The sequence below is a fragment of the Pelmatolapia mariae genome, linkage group LG16_19, assembly GCF_036321145.2.
Source record: "Pelmatolapia mariae isolate MD_Pm_ZW linkage group LG16_19, Pm_UMD_F_2, whole genome shotgun sequence".
Classification (NCBI taxonomy): domain Eukaryota; kingdom Metazoa; phylum Chordata; class Actinopteri; order Cichliformes; family Cichlidae; genus Pelmatolapia; species Pelmatolapia mariae.
The window spans coordinates 35,503,452-35,520,362 of NC_086241.1; the positions used below are offsets into that span (position 1 = coordinate 35,503,452).

The window sequence follows — 16,911 nt, forward strand, 5'->3', positions numbered from 1 at the left end:
TTATTTATAGTTGGTTTACACAGCTTTGTGTATGTATGTGTATGCATGTGTAATGTATATATAGATACGTGTGTGTGTGTGTGTGTGATTTACATTGCTGTGCTCGAGAGCCACCATCTACCGGAACCAAATTCCTTGTATTTGTCTGCACATATACTTGGCAAATAAACACGATTCTGATTCTGATTCTGATTCTGATGGTCTTTTGGTTGTGCTTTCTGTCTTATTCATCTTGTACAGCCAGAAACATCAGACTGTGTGAATGACTTGAAGAATAAATAGATGTCATGCGTCAGGAGTGTGCTGCATCAGCTGCTCTCACACACACAGCTGGCAGCAATGGGTAGAGGCCGTATGTGCCAGATTCCCACAGGAGCTGAGGCAGGGTTAAAGGTCAGGGGGGTCTCCTGAGATGTTCTGCTGTAGTATAGGTGCTAGGTTAGGAGTTTTATCTGGTATTTGAATGTGTCATATTTATACACAACCAGTCTGTTTCTGGGCTGCAGACGCTAAAACATGTGACAACATGTCACAATCACAGATATTACAGTACATCAGACCTTAGGTTCAGTGAGCACTGTGGATCATACTGAATGAAACATTCAATCTATTTGTAGATCTGGATGAAAATATAGGTTTGGAAACAGGTTGGGTGTGACATGGTCATACATCCTCATACGTGCTAATGAAACCCAAGTTTCAATCACAGAAGTGCTTCTCACAGCAGTAAAACCCACAGGGTGTGGTTAGCCAGCCAGCTGCTCACTAACCACAAAACACTGATTGCAGTTCACTTCACAGCCGTCGTGACATCAGGAACAAAGGTGTTCTGGCCATTACAGCGAGATATTTGAAAGCAGCTAAAGCCATCATGTTTATTTTACAGCAAATGTGACTACATTTCAGCTCTAACACTCCTGTGTGACAAAGATCTTCTTCCTGAAGTCACCCAGTGAGTAGAGGCAGTGTGGGTTGGGGAGTGTGTACTGGAGGTGGCTGTTATTTAACTTGTTATTCGAGATAAATGTTAAACACAGGAGCCAAAGTCACCTGCTACAGCGGGTCCGCTGTTTCTCTCTGATAGAAACACAGCAGAGTACAGAGCCGGACACGGCGGCGCTGGAACTGCTACGTTTATAGCTTTGGTCAGTATGCATGCACAAGCTCCACTCTGTGGATGACTACTCATTACTGCTGTAGGATAATGAGCCCAAACGGTCACCTGACCTCGACCTCACTGAACATTTAAGAGGACACTTAATGACATCACTCCAAGTGCTGTGGGGCAAAGTCAGTCATGTGTTTCTGAAGAGTCACAGCTCACCTCTTCACCTTTGTGTTTCAGCACAATCAGTGCTCGTCACCGAGTGACCTTAGCATGCGGTTAACCACAGAAACCTGTTATGAACTTGAGTGCACACACACACACACACACACAGACACACACAGACACACACACACACACACACACACACACACACACGTTCCTCAGTGTGCTGCTGTCAGCTGAATAGTCAACAGGAACAAGTGGTAAGGGAGTATAACACACAGGAAACTCTTAGAAACAGCAGCATGACAAAGAGAGAGGAAAGACAAACCTGCATTACAATTTATTCAGCATTTCCAGGACTTTAACCCACAGCCGTCCAGACTGTCTAAGATACAGTTAGACTGGTTCAGCTGTTTTTACATATAAAGCCGAGAACTTAAGGCCAGGTGAAGCAGAGGGGATGTGCTAGTTGCTTAAATACTAGAGCTCATCATGCACACTGATGTTGAGGAGCCTTTCCAAAGGAACAAGGTTACTCACACAGGTCATGTTTTGCTTGGACAATGATAAAGTAGAGCAGTGAGTGACAGGAAGGGAGAGCAACAATGGTGCCAAACCCTAACCAGAAAGACTTACCAGTCTACCTTAATGTCTGAAGATATTTTCTATTATATAAAATACTTTATTTTATTATCACCCTAAAATGTCATCATACTCAAATATTCCCAGCCTAAAAGTTTAGTTCTACAAACAAAACTCTAATTAGCCAGTGATTATAAATGATTAACATCCCCAGTAAACCAGTAATAATACAGTTGGGGCAGCATTCGGGATAATGGTGGGGACTACACAGAGCTGTGGTGTCATCCTGATGGCCAAAGTCAGGTGAGAACTCACAAGGAAGTCATTGTTCTACAGAAAGACAGAGTGACTACTGTTTAAATTCCCATCACTCACTATATTTAATCATAGTCTCACACACAAACACACACACGTACACCTCAGGTCCTCTCAGTACGTATTAAACGAGCAGTGCTGAAGCAGCAGAACAAGGTTTCGGTTTCATTCTCTGTCTCACACTGTGCTAAACACCACACACATTCACACACTGTGTCCATGAATGGTTCTATTGATACAAAAGTACTAAAACTCAGACCCATTACACGATACACACACACACACACACATACACACACACAAAGCATGTCTCCTTTTATTACTCGACTTCCTGTTTTCTCTTGCTGAGCAGAAACTTCACAAAAACTGATGGCGTATGATTTAACAGCTGCACAGTGTTGGGGAGTAACGGAATACATGTATACAAAATATGAGTAACTGTATTCTGTTACAGTTACCGTTTAAAAAGCTGGTATTCAGAATACAGTTACTTTGTTGAACTAAATGGATTACACGGCGGTCTTTTTCTGTTTCATAAGGCTATACCCTCTATTTTTGGTAATTCCACGCCGGTGGAAACCCAAACAAACGTCTCATAATGACGTGAAGAAATATTTCTAAAAATGATTTAATATGAAGGCAACAGGCAGAATGCTACAGTCATAGCCCTAAAGCATGTAGCCTGATGGGCAGTGTAGTCCGTGCTGCAGGGAGAATGGACTGCCATACCCGTTATGTGTCTGTGAGCGAGGGAGGGAGAAAAAGGAAAAGTACGAGCTGTCACCGAGCAGAAACTGGAGCTGGAAGCATGTAAATATAATAATAATCACTGCAGCCTGACGAGCCCAGTTGTAAGTAAGCTATTAAGACTCGACTGTACACCGTGTTCGTGTTTTCCTCCCAAACAATAAGTTCCATTGGAGCAGCCTTTCAACGCCTCTCTCTGTCTCTCGCTAGCAAAGTTGACCCAGACAACAAAGTAAAGCTATTTTTCGGCTACCAGCCCGACACGGAACCTGCTGTATTAGCCAGAGGTCCCTTTACTACGGTTCGGAGCCGCGGACCTGTTTTATATACGCGCGGAATAGTTTTCTATACGAGATCGCCAGTGTTGGGGAGTAACGGAATACATGTACCGCCGTTACGTATTTAGAATACAAAATATGAGTAACTGTATTCCGTTACAGTTACCGTTTAAAAAGGTGGTATTCAGAATACAGTTACTTTGGTGAAATAAATGGATTACACGGCGGTACTTTCCTGTTTCATATTCTCGCGGGTCAGGACTGTTTGGGTTTGTTTGACAGCTGTGTTCTGTTGTTCCAGGCGGCAGCATTACGGTTGCCATGGTTACAGGGTGACGCTCTCTCTCTGCGTGTTTCCTGGGTGAGAGAGCGCTTTTTTGTTGTTGTTGTTGTTGTGCTAAGCTAAAAGGCAGAATGCTACAGGCATGGCCCTAAAGAATGTAGCCTCATGGGCAGTGTAGTCCGCGCTGCAGCGAGAATGGACTGCCATACACGTTATGTGTCTGTGAGCGAGGAAGGGAGAGAAAGGAAAAGTCCGAGCTGTCACGGAGCAAAAACGGGAGCTGGAAGCATGTAAATATAATAATAACCACCGCAGCCAAGAAGAGTGCCTGACGAGCCCAGCTGTAAGTAAGCTATTAAGACTCGACTGTACACTGTGTTCGTGTTTTCCTCCGGAAAAAATAAGTTCCGTTGGAGCAGCCTTTCAACGCCTCTCTCTGTCTCTGGCAAGCAAAGTTGACCCACACAACAAAGTAAAGCTATTTTTCGGCTACCAGCCCGATACGGAACCCACCGTATTAGCCAGAGGTCCCTTTACTACGGTTCGGAGCCGCGGACCTTCAGTAACAGTAATAAATCACAGCAATAGTACATTCACGTAGTTGTAAACAGCATGATAATATGTTAAGTAATCCAAAGTATTCAGAATACGTTACTCTCATTGAGTAACGTAACGGAATACGTTACAGAATACATTTTGGGTCATGTATTCAGTATTCTGTAATGGAATACATTTTAAAAGTAACCTTCCCAACACTTGAGATCGCTGCAAAAAGTGCAGCCTTACCTAATGTCCACCTACTGTTACTCATTTATATTAACATTTAAACATCTAGTTGGTATTGGTATGGCGAGTAACCTTCAGTAATAGTAATAAATCACACAGCAATAGTACATTCATGTAGTTGTAAAAAAGCATGATAATATATTAAGTAATCCAAAGTATTCAGAATACGTTACTCTCACTGAGTAACGTAACGGAATACGTTACAAAATACATTTTGGGGCATGTAATCTGTAATCTGTAGTGGAATACATTTTAAAAGTAACCTTCCCAACACTGGCAGGGAATCAAACCTCCACTTGGTGCAGCATCAGCACCAAGCTTGTGGAAATAGCTTTGTTTGGAGCCAGAACATCGGTGTGTTTTAAGCAATGTACATATTGTGGGTCCCACAACCCGCAGGCTGGGCCCGTAGGGGTTTGGTTTTTAGTGGATCGGGTGGAAGTCCGAGACGGAGGGCCTGGCACTCCGATCCCCAGCTTCTGGAATCTTATCTTCAGTCTCATGGTGCTTTTGCACAGTATTTGAACCCCACTGATACTAATGTGGTCATCACCAGGAGCTGTTGCATAAAAACAGAAGAAAGAGACAAAAGTGTGCCATAGTTAGCAGTTAAAGTGGGCCGGTGTGTCTTTAGGCACAGCACCAGAACGACTGCAGGTGTCCATCAGTTTCGGTTGTGGTAACTCAGCATCCAACTAGCCGAGACTGGTGAGCATAAAGGGAATAAGATGTTTTCACAGGTTGTTTCAAATGCAATGTTTCTATCAGCTCAACAAACATCAGCAAACACACAAACTGCTTGTGTGCAGTTTGTCGTAGAGCGTGTTGCAGCCACAGGTCCAGCTGCTGTATTTTAAAGAGAGAGCTAACTTCACTCAGAGATGGAGAAAGATAAGAAAGACGGGAGAGGAAGAAGAGAGCTTAGATTTAAAGGGAAGGATGCTCAGTGGGGTTTGATAGTCCTCATGTTTTTAAACCAGATATTGGGTCTGTACATGTGACATTATGTTTTTATATATTGTAAAACAAGCTGCAAAACAAACTAAGGCAGACTAACTGTGTTGTGTAAAGGCTGCATTATACAGGCAGTGCAGGATAAACAGGTTAGTTTGCTGTACTGTGAAGGATTCAACTGATCTAAAATCTACTGAAGCTCTTAAAAGAAACGACTTTGAGTTGTGTTTCTTTTCTTTGAGCCATTGAATTGCACTTTAAGCTCTTCCCTACTCGTTCTCTGTTTAGAAGCAAAGTCACCCTTTATAATGTAGCAACAGAAAATAGAGACATTTTTTATTTTCCTTCTTTTTCTCTGCTGATCTGAGTCAAGCTGAGAATATTCATAAAAAGTTTGTATCGCCATCGACTAAATGACACTAATACATTAAGCTAACTGAACCATTGAGGTTGGTAGAAATGTCCTTCAAAGAGCTACTTTTTACTTTCTTGCTTTGAGGACATTTCAGAACACGTACTTTGATTTGAGTGACGAAGTTGAATCAGTGCTTCAAATACAGAATATCTGTACTTTTGCCACCTCACACAGTTTGTGTGTTGCCTGTTCTACTCCCATCATGTGTTTTTATCAATGACAGGAAGAGACACTAATCTGGAAAGACTTCATTCCTCTCATACCGCTCACTTTCTCTAACCTGAACCCTTCTACAGACACAACTGCCACACTAACTACTGCGTTTGATGTGAGTGAAATTCTGCAGCATTTAAGTGTCAAACACATTTGTGTTGTTTTACAGCTTTATCTGGATTTTTCTTCGTCATTGCACAGTCAGGTTTTCTAAGACTGTCAGAGTTTCTTGGCTGCATAGCTGCAAAGATCAGATTCCAGAGATCACATTTGATCTGTACACGCACAGATCGAGTGGTCAAAGCAGCAGCATTACACGACTGTACATCGCAGATAATTAAGTAAAAATCAGATAGATCCTCCCATAATGACTCAACAACATCTTTGTGTTGCATTAGACACTTTTATCCTGTCAGTGGAAATCTACTGGACTGCTTCCTGATTGACGGACAGCAGTACCATCAGTAGCAGCAGTGGAGCTCCACCCTTTCTTAAAATGAAGGAGCTAACGCAAAATCATTTTCAGTCTCCTCAGTGGGAATGTGTCAAACAACAACATTCATTAAAGGAAAGGGGCTGCGCGTTTCCCCGCAGCATCACATCACATCCAAACTGCACAATGTAACGATTCATTTATCACTTTTAATCCAGCTGCTGACGTCACAGACGAGTCTTTTTTGGCTCTGATATACGGCACAGGACTGGAAATGCATATGGTTTTGTACTGGAACAGAGTCTGTGTCACAGCTATTAAAACATTATCAAACTTTTTATCCATGTTGTTGGATGTTACACGCTGACAGCTCCGAGTGGGCTAGAGCTCATGCTTTGTCAAACTGGATGAGTTGCACCAAAAGCATAAATAGGACCAAAAGAGAACACACTATTTAAAGATGAATACATCCAGCTTTGTTCAGCGAGAGGCAGAAATGCATCTCCTCCAAAATCGTAGCGACAGTCTGTGATGTCACTGTGATGTCATCCATTTTCATCTGTACTCCTAATTTTAAAGACTCATTGACTGAAAGTGGCTGCAGCCATGTTTGCTTTTATTGAGCCACAGATTTGATAAAGTTAAGATCTGTTAATGCTAGCAGGGTTGGTTGTAAAGCTGGGTCCAGAGACTGAACAGGTGAATAACTAATAAAACGTTAAAATGTTGAAAACAAAAGAAAATGTTGCTTTTTTTTTTTTTTTTTTTTTTTTTTACAGGTTTGTCAGTAAAATCATCTCTCAGTGAAAAAAGAGAAATAAAGCAGAAGCTCTGTGTGGTAAGCAAAGAGAATCTGCTGCTCTTCACTGGAATTCAATTTCCATTTTATGTGTTTTACTACGAGTGTTTCTAAGTGTTTCTTGTCGTATCTGGGAGCACGATAAGGCTACAACAGATCCTGTTCTCCTTTCACAACACTTTCAGTTTGCTGCTCACGCTCTCTGAAAACATGGAATTCAAAAAATGTATCTACTGTCACTACTCAGTCATCTCTGTCACCTCCATTTGAACCAGATATCTACTCTTTCATCTCATTTCAAATGTATGAATAAAGTCAAACTCGAGTCAGCTGTGTTTGCATCATCAATGACACAAACCCATCAAACAGACGTAGTGAGGCTTCAGCTTCAGGTTGGATGAGACCGAAAACATCGAATCTCAGCTGATGAAGCAGCATAATGTTGCCTCTGTCCATTATCTCTGCTCAGAGACTGTGTGTGTGTGTGTGTGTGTGTGTGAGTGTGTGTGTATTTCCCTGAGGATCAGAGTCGTTTCCTGCTCATTTTCAGGTTTAATGGCCAACAGACAGGACGCAGGATCACTTTAAGACCCCAGAAGTCAATTATTTAGCATTTCCACGGTGAATGAGGAAGTGTCTTTGTGTGTATGTGCCTGTGTGTCCCAGGAAAAACATGGCGTAGGAGTTTCCCATTTCCTTACATGAGATGAGACAGTTTTCAGACTCTGGTGTCCTCAACAGTTAAACTGAGACACGGGGCCCTCTGCAGCCACTGAGACGGCCGTGGACCGCAGAGGGCCCCGTGTCTCTGGGATGTAATGCGCCCATATTATTTGGATGGCATGTATAAACAGGTTCTTATAAACCTGTTAAAATAATGAACTGAAACTAGTGTGACCAGTTCAGCTACATGCCAATCGGTGCACTCTACACAGTTTTTAACATGAAACTCAAAGGCTTGTTAGGCCAAAGTCCACAGTGTGTCCTCATGCACACACACACACACACTCACACAGTGCAGCGACACACTGATTGCTCAATCGAACATTTGACTCTCCAGACAGACAAGAAAGAAAGTGGCCTTTCACACACTCTGCCTGGCTGACACACGGCTTCCTTTTTCACACTTCATTTTCAATTCAAATGAGTTTCCACTGATGCCCCAAAATTTGAAAAAGACAAATTTCCTTCATCTGTCCACAGGACTGATTTATTCAGTCACTCAAATATGTCAAAGTCAACTAATCTGTCTCACACACACACACACACACACAAACACAGTATAAAAAACTAAGTCACAGAAAACACGAGCCAGTGTTCGGTGAGACTCCCGTAGCCACACAGAAGTCCAGTGTTGTGTGTCTGTGTCGCACCTGTGCCGTTGTAGCAGCAGCAGCAGCAGCGGGAGAGGACCCATCCACAGCAACGGCCGACTCTCTTCATGCTTGCTCACACACACATCCTACACACACACACACACACACACACACACACACACACACACACACACAACCTCAGACACACCTCCCTCCAGTACGTCCGACTCAGTCGCTAACCAGTTCGTCAGCTTGTTCCTGGGCTGACAAAGAGTGTGAATTTCAAGAGTTTCGAGTCCACACTGCCCAGATTCAGCAAAGAGAGAGAGTTTTAGCAATGTGGGAGGAGGAGATGGGGGCGGAGCATACATTCTCTGTCTCTCTCTCTCAGACAAAGTTGTTCAGTTTCTCCCTCTACCTCCCCTTCCCACACGCTTTGGCTCAAAGGAATACGAGTCCCTGTTAATTATTTGAGCGGGCACCTTCCTCATTGTGGAGGGCAGGGACTCCACAAAGACGTGACACAGGGAGTGTTTGCAGCCACAGTCAGAAGATTCATTTGTAACAATGTAGCAAAAACGTCTCTTTAAAAAAACGAGACAGCTACCTGGTATGTGAACATTCACCAGCAGCAAAGTAATACTAAAAAACAAAATGTCCTTGTACCTAAGTGACAGAAGAAGTTCCACTGACTCCTGACGTGTGTTTTACATTTCCCAGTGCCTACAGTGTGGCAGTATGTCCACTGACAGCACTCATCATTACAACTGCAGAGGCTGCTGGCACAGCTAGAGCCAAGCCAGCAACTTTATTATTAAAATTAACTTGAATTTATTTTCTGATCTGACTCTTACTTAATGGGCCCTCTGCATCTGAATGAGCAGAGGACTGTAAACAGCTTCCTGCTGTGTGTGCACTGCAGCAGCAGGTAAGACAAAGCACGCGCACTTAGCCTAGATAACGTGCTTTCACCAGCACCTTTTCCCTGCAGTGTCCCATTTTGTTCATCTTGTATATCTACTGTCGCTACGCAGCAAAAAGCAAAGAGAATGGAACTATGCTGCAGTGCTGGAAAGTGCCAGTTAATTATTTTCAAAAAGCTTTCAGAGAATGGAGATAATCAAGACAACGTGACAGAGATATAAACTGTAATGTTCCCACGTTCTGTGTGTGACAGACACAGGACGACACATTCATGAATGTTGTAAAAATCTTAGGTACCTTAGACATTCACAGTGTCCTTAAGGGCAAAATTAGTTCTCAGGAGAACTCAGTGTTTAAGATCAGTTCAAGGAATTTTCCAGGAATGGAGAAGTGCCCCAAAACTGTCTTTTATGTGATGCGTCGCAGCTCTTAGGTCCTCTGATGTCCAGCAGGTCTGACTTTCCATTCAGTTAACATTAAACCCACACTTTCTTCACAGACTTTCAGAGGACAAGGAGACCTACTTTACAGAGCAGTCACAAGACTCGAGACACACACAGAGGGAAGCTTGAAACAGCTCGGCGGGACTTAAACAGCGTTAACGAGCAGTTTTGACTAATTTATTAACAAATTGACGATTGTTAATGGCAAATCCATCAGCTTGTGGCTGCTTTTAATTCTCTTATTATATAACCAGACAGGTTCAGTTTAAGTCACATGATACAGGAGGAGTCTGCATTGGAGTCAGAGCGAGGCTGATGGTTCTCTCTGTGATATATTTGTCTGGACCTGCTCTGGAAAAGTCAGCCCCACCGTCCTGGATGGGAGCGCCTCCTAAATGTGTGCTATATTTCCATGTGTAGCGGCTGCAGTTGGCCAATTTGCATCGCTCCGCACAAATACAAAGCGCCCTTGTCATTTTCTCGAAAGCAGGAAATACTGTGGCTGCAGCAGGCAAATCAGCTGATTCTGTGTCTGTGTGAGTGCAAGTGAGACAACAGTGCAGAGCTAACCTCCTCCGTGATGTCTGCAAAGCTGGAAACATACTGTCAGGAAGGACGGTTATAGAAGGAAACCAAACTGCTGTGTGTGAGTGTGTCTGTGTGTGTTTGACTCAGTGCATTACTCCCATTTCTCCTCAGCACACACAGATATAACCTGGGACAGGTGCAGGAAGAAGGCATTCGAGCAGCTCAACTGTTCCCTCTGTAGGACAGACATCAGACTGCAGGCGGAAGGATGGAAAGCTGCACCTGAACTGACAGGATGTGTCAGCACAGGAGAGCTTCTTCAAGCTCTTCTTCAAATTTTGATGTTGCGTCCCACGGTTCACAAAATTTCACCGTCTTTGTTCTTGGCAAAGTTAATGGAGATATAGGATCATTTCATCATTCACATTATCAGTCATCTCGTCTCTGTCAGATACTGCTGCTCAAGTTCACAGCAGGCCGAGACAACAGCCAGGGTCCCAACAGGCAGGCTGCCACTGTGCATTACAGCAGGACAAAACAGATGTTTGCTTCGCTTTTAGAGCCGTTACACGTCCAGGATCATCCTGGGATCATAAATGCACACACTCCAAATTCAGACATGGCAGTAACAGTGAAATGAAGAGCACCGCGCAGTAAGAAGGCAACGTTTTGGAACGTGTTTGAATTACACTCCCTAAAAACAATTTGTCAATGAGCACACTTCCCCAAACAGGGTGTCAGAAACAGCAGAGTGACTTTCCACAACTAACAGCCACACTTTCCACGTTCCCTCCATGTGCTCTGGCTCAGGATGTGTGAGAGCCATCTGTTAGAGCCATCTAAAGCCCATCACACCTCGCCCAACAAAAACAAAAGCACATACACGGAGTTCTGTGCAGTATGACTAATGTCCTCATCTCACCAGCAGAGGTCAGCACAGACCAGCTCTGCTTCTGTCAGCCTGGTTCAATATAAAGACGAGTGAAGAAGATAACTTCTCTGAATGGTAACATGTCATTGTTTTAAATTTACTGTGATTTTCTTTCCTTTCGCCACAGTGTTACCAGAACTCACATATAAAGGTACTATAACAAAAACAGTGCATAAAGAGATGTAAGAGATTAAGAATTAAGGATAATTAGGAGATTTAAGGCTGCTTAGAAGCTAATCACCCTATAGTGCATATTTAATGACATATTTTTACCCTTCGTGTTGGTTCCTCCTCAAAGAGCATTGAATACGAAGATATGTGACTCGTCTTCCTACCTTTCCCTGAACTGAAGAAACAGTCCATCTCCACACTAGAACGTGAGTGGGAAACACAGAGGACAGACGTGGGAACCAGTCCCTCCTGCGGTGGGCTGCGGTCAGTGGTTCGGACCAGACACCATCCGGGCCGCTCGCTGGGCCGCTCCAACAGCTCCACTGTCTGACCTGGAAAGTGGAGAAGATAAAAACTATACTACAAGGTATCAAAGACAGGTCGTAGATTTTAATACTAAATGTTAAATAAAACAAAAAAAGAAACTTGGATTTAGCAGGCTCAACCTAAAAGATGCCTGAAAACTGAAGCAGTGGTTGGAGCTTAAGGCCTTTATCTCTGGTTTTAAGTGTCACTGAATAAAGGATGAAGTTTATTTTTTTCACTGATGGTTGGACTAAAATAAAAGAGTCTTCTAAACCATAACCATACAGCTGTGACTGAGTGTTTCCTTTACATATTAAAATAACTGCGCAGAGCTTTTACCACAGTGAATGCTGAATAACAGACTCTCATCCCAGCAAGAGCTCATTAGGAAATGTGTTATGTGGATCTGTGCGTGTTATATATAAAGTTTGTGCTTTAAGACACGTGAGCTCTGAGTGTGGGGGATTAAATCTATGTATGAATAAGCAAAACACACCTGTGCTGACAGACATCTCTGTGCTGCATCCTGCTGCAAAGTCCTGGAGAACGACAGTCAGCTCACATCCACCGGAGAGCTGCAAACAGACGACATGTGTCACACGTCAGATCATCAGCAGTTTAACAATCAAGCTTCAAACTGAGCTGTGTGTTCAAAACACACGCTCTGTTCACAGTTTTCACTTTCAGTCATCTTATCTGCATTTAAGCTTCTGAAGAATTTGCTGCTGGTGGCAGAGAAAGAGAAACGTAATCCAACCCCGAGCCAGGACCAGCATCAGTCCCTGTTTACACCAGAAACAGCAAGAGGCTAAAAGGTAGACTTAATGCTCGTGAACTGGAATTCAGGGCTGAAGAAACAGGAAAAACCAGGACAACCACATCCAGTCCTGATCTTTCTTCTTTACATGCAGAGAGAAAGTCATGCAAGTTCAAGGCTAACATCAGTTTTTGGTGTGAGAAAAGGGAAGATTCTCCTTTCTGTTTATTATTGGGAGGTGTAGAATAGACTGCACAGAATGTGCACAAAAATCAGGAACAAGGTGAAACTACTGGTCTATGTTTTCACACGTTTCAGAGTAAAAACCTGAACCAAGGTTATTCTAGTTAAAACTCAAAGACAAAGACCAGCCCATACTGAGCACTCACAGAACTGAAATCAAATATAAACACACAGGAAATACCTTCATGTTTAGTTTCTGTTGTTTGTAGAGACCAACTAAACTAAAGTGGACTGAAACAAAACCTCAAAATGAAATAAGACTAAAAACTAAAAGCAGCGACCTGAATGAACTGGACCAAACTGTGGAATGACTCATTGATAGACTCAGTGTATCATAACTGTGTGAGCAAATTCTGAATCAACTACCAACATCACGCAATGGTTGTGTTATCAAAGTTAATAAATAACAGCAAAGTCATCCACAATTGGAGCCATAAAGTGTTCCCAAACCAGATTATTGCAGCAGCTTCATGAAGCTGACGTCATGCTGGCGACGTGCTGCAACATACCATAAATGGAAGACGAACTGCTCCTCGATTAAACGTCCACTACTGAACTGAAACCTGCTCATGAACAGACAGCTAAAATCAATCTGATCAATGCCATCTGGTTTTGTTTTTTAAAACTAATTGTACAGTATAGAACCCAAAATCCAACTCAGTGTGAACATAGTCGTTTAGAGGTTAACGCTGCTAACACTGGTCAAAACTGACCCCTTGCACAGTAAGAAGGTCAGGGTTCAAACCCAGGCATGGCTCTCCTCCCTCCGTGTGCCACCATCATTTTATCAAAATTAACATGTTTGTCTTGTTACTTGAATCAGATACTCTTATATTCACCAACGTTTCCAGTATTTCTTCTGCCACTGCTGAAATGTTCATCATTTATACGTCACACACTGATTTAACTCTTTCCCAAATGGACGCCTACTAGGAGGGGGAACCCTCGTCATATCTCTGACCTGCTTCTAGGTGCACATCAGAATTTAGTGAAACTGTCATTATTGATATACTTCAAGGTGGCAAAACTCATCATTAAGAGTACGGGCGAGAAAAATCTTAGCTTTATGGGGGAAAAGTTCAAGAATATTTGATTCCTTAAAACTTTACAAGGTTAAATGGACTTGACTGCTACTCAGATGGAGAGCGGTCTCCACTTTCAGGTTTCTGGGCTGAGCTCACCTGGACCCACATTACACCACCCTGGTTGCACTTCCTCCATGTACTGAGGAACAACAACCTGGACCAGTAGCTGGTGCTGGCCTTCCACTGGTCCCAGCTCAGGGCGTGCTCCCTGCACAGAGGGTAATCCTTTTGTTGTATATACCCCTTCTCTGGTATTTATGCTTGATGTCCTGCTGTTTCTATTCCTGCACAGCTGGTTTTGTTGCAGTTTTGTTGTACATGCACAATGACAATCAAAGGCTTTTCTACTCTACTTTGTTCTATTGCACTGAACTCAAAGCACTTTCACACTCACACATCACCTTATCCTGCTGTACATACTTGGACATACAGATGGAGGAGCTGAAGCTCGAGGCGCTAAAATTCGACAGAAAACAGCAAAAACAAACAACAACAAGAATCCTCCATTATAGCTGTGTTTAATGAAACTGCTGCAACAGCAGGAACAGATGAAGCTTCAGCAAACTACGAGGCAATCAAAGAAAGAAAGCAGCTCTGTTACAGCCACGTTTCCTGTTCTGAGCTTGCCTGCACTGTGCTGCAGCGAGTAGAAGGGATGCACGGCTATACTGACATCAGTTTGTGTCGGCAGTACAATTAAAAGTTATTCTTAATGTTAATCGGTTTAACACAACTGTCAGCTACTGCAGGACCTTCTATTCCTCTGCACATCTCACAGTGTATTCTGGGGGGGGTCACAGGGTCACACGGCTTGATGAAGATGTCATCAGTGAGTCTGCTCTTGTTTGGGCGTGCTCAGGAAACATCTAAACTGAAGCTTCTGTGAAACACCTGAATCAGAAGCTGGAGCCACTTCAGCAGACTCTTCTCATTGCAAACGAGCAGCAGCACTGTTCAGAGATCCAGACCCACGTGTAGTGGAGTGATTTATCCAACATTGCAATTATGGGAACTGTGTTGTTTGCAACAACAGCCCATGGAAGCGTCTCCCATGGCAAAGTGGTATATGAGAAGGGGCCAGTACCAGGGGCCCCTACTGGAGGCCCTTCAGCCGCCTGTGACCTTAAATGGATAAGCGGAACAGAATGGCCCCTCGTGGAGGGCATACCTGTGAGAGGAACTCTCCATTAATTCAGATTATGCTGCGGCACAATCTGAATTAACATCATTTTTACATTTAAATACAATTTTCAGAAAATTAACATGAACTTTTTTTAATGAACTGGTAAAGTTTCACTGTGATACCTATTCATTGAAATCTTTACAATATTCAAGCGAGTGTTTTCTGCTGCTCGTCACCTCGTCTGCTTTGGAAAATGTCAGGGACCGTGTGCTAATGTGAGCAACCAGCTGGGATAAATATCTCCTAGCAACAAGGACCCTGTTTCTATAACCGTACAGGTGAATTTATACCTGACAGATGGTCTGTCACACACACACACACACACACGCACGCACGCACGCACGCACGCACGCACGCACACACGCACGCACACACGCGCGCACACACACACACACACACACAGGCTATGATCATACTTGAAAAATGTTATTTGCTTATTTTATTTGCTCCAGCCTGCCACTTGTCACATAGAAGGCACTGGAAGTGTGAAGGTAGAGGTTTACAACTGAGTTTAATCAAAGACCAGCAGGAACTGGAGATTTTACATGTTAGAAATAAAAAAGATGCTTTTGCATCACTTTGTTTTGCACATTTAATGTCAACTTAAAGTCTTTAAATTTGCCCCTCTGTCATGCGTGTGTGAAAAACGCGTGAAATAAAGGATTTAGTTCATTTCTTACAGTGTTGCAGCTTTTCTGTTGGTTTTGGAATTCCTCGGTTTTACTCTCAGTCTTATAAGTAAAACAGACGTCTGTCTGAGAATACAAACTATATATATAAACATCATCAAATACTAACAATTTAGTGTTCTCATCCAGTAGCAGCAATGAAAAAAGTCTGTGTTTTAGCGTGTGCCTTCATCGCTGATGCTATCTGTCATATGACCTCTCCCTGTGCACTGAATACGCACATGCACGCACGCGCCAGCTTGTGATGATCATATGTTCAAGAAGAGGAAGACGGCGTTAAAGCGACGAGCAAAACAAATGGAACCTGTTGTGTGTAAACAGGAAACTTTCACCACATTCATCAGGACACTGAAGACTTTCTTTTTTTACGTCAGCGGTAGATGAAAAATATCCTGCGTGCAGAAAAGTCCTCCATCGTCAGCAGCTGAGCAGGAGTCAAACATGAGAACAGACAGCTGCTGGGTCCTTCACAGATACCTTTCCTAGCTTAAGCACAACAGAGTTGTTGAAATTCTCATTCACTAAAAGACATTTAGTACTAAATGTGCTGTTAATAAAACAAATAAACAAAAATATCTTAAAGGTAGAAATGAAGATTGGTTCCCTTTATAATCAAACCAGCCCGAAACACTGAACACACCACGGTCCTGTTCCCCCCCCGCTGCTCGTTCACCAAAGTGACGACTGTCCCAGGAGTCGTCCTGGTATTTGGTCAGCACTGATCAAATCTGAGTTTCCCCTTCTGAAAACAGCCCTGCACATATAAGTAGGGATGGGTATTGATAAGATTTTCACGATTCCGATTCCATTTTCGATTCTTTTTAACGATTCGATTCTTTATCGATTCTTTTTAAAAAAAAGGAGAACACTAAGGTCGATTAGCTTAGAACTTTGTTTTATATCTTCTCTTTGAACAAGATAGAAATTTAGGAGTAAGATGGCCTTACAAACCCAACAGTGAGATCTTAAGAGATCCACAGCCTACGGCTCTTCAATGGGGTGTCACAGGGTCCCCGGGAAAAAAAATTGTAAATGTAAAACAATAAAATAAATATTCTTCTGTAGCAATAACAAAGTATAACATAAATTATTCTGTAGCAATTACACAAGAATATCCAGTATTGTCCCTGCCTACAATTAAACACATTCACTTACCGAAAATCGGGGGCATCTGCTGTGGCAAATGGGTGCAAGCCTTTGACCACAAACTTAGTCACTGCTCGGTGACATTCGTCTATCCTGGCCTGAAAGGAGACGCTA

The 16,911-nt window shown here is 42.9% G+C and overlaps 1 protein-coding gene across 3 annotated transcripts in view; it reads right to left on the reverse strand.

The window, feature by feature from the left end:
- kalrna (kalirin RhoGEF kinase a) overlaps window positions 1-16,911 on the reverse strand; it is a 166,711-nt gene that overhangs the window by 35,039 nt on the left and 114,761 nt on the right. For all 3 annotated transcript variants that reach the window (XM_063499855.1, XM_063499854.1, XM_063499853.1), the window contains exons 39-40: window positions 12,191-12,269; window positions 11,553-11,720 (exon numbers count right to left, since the gene is read on the reverse strand). In XM_063499855.1, coding sequence (XP_063355925.1) covers window positions 11,553-11,720; window positions 12,191-12,269 — 247 coding nt within the window. The remainder of the gene's footprint in view (window positions 1-11,552; window positions 11,721-12,190; window positions 12,270-16,911) is intronic.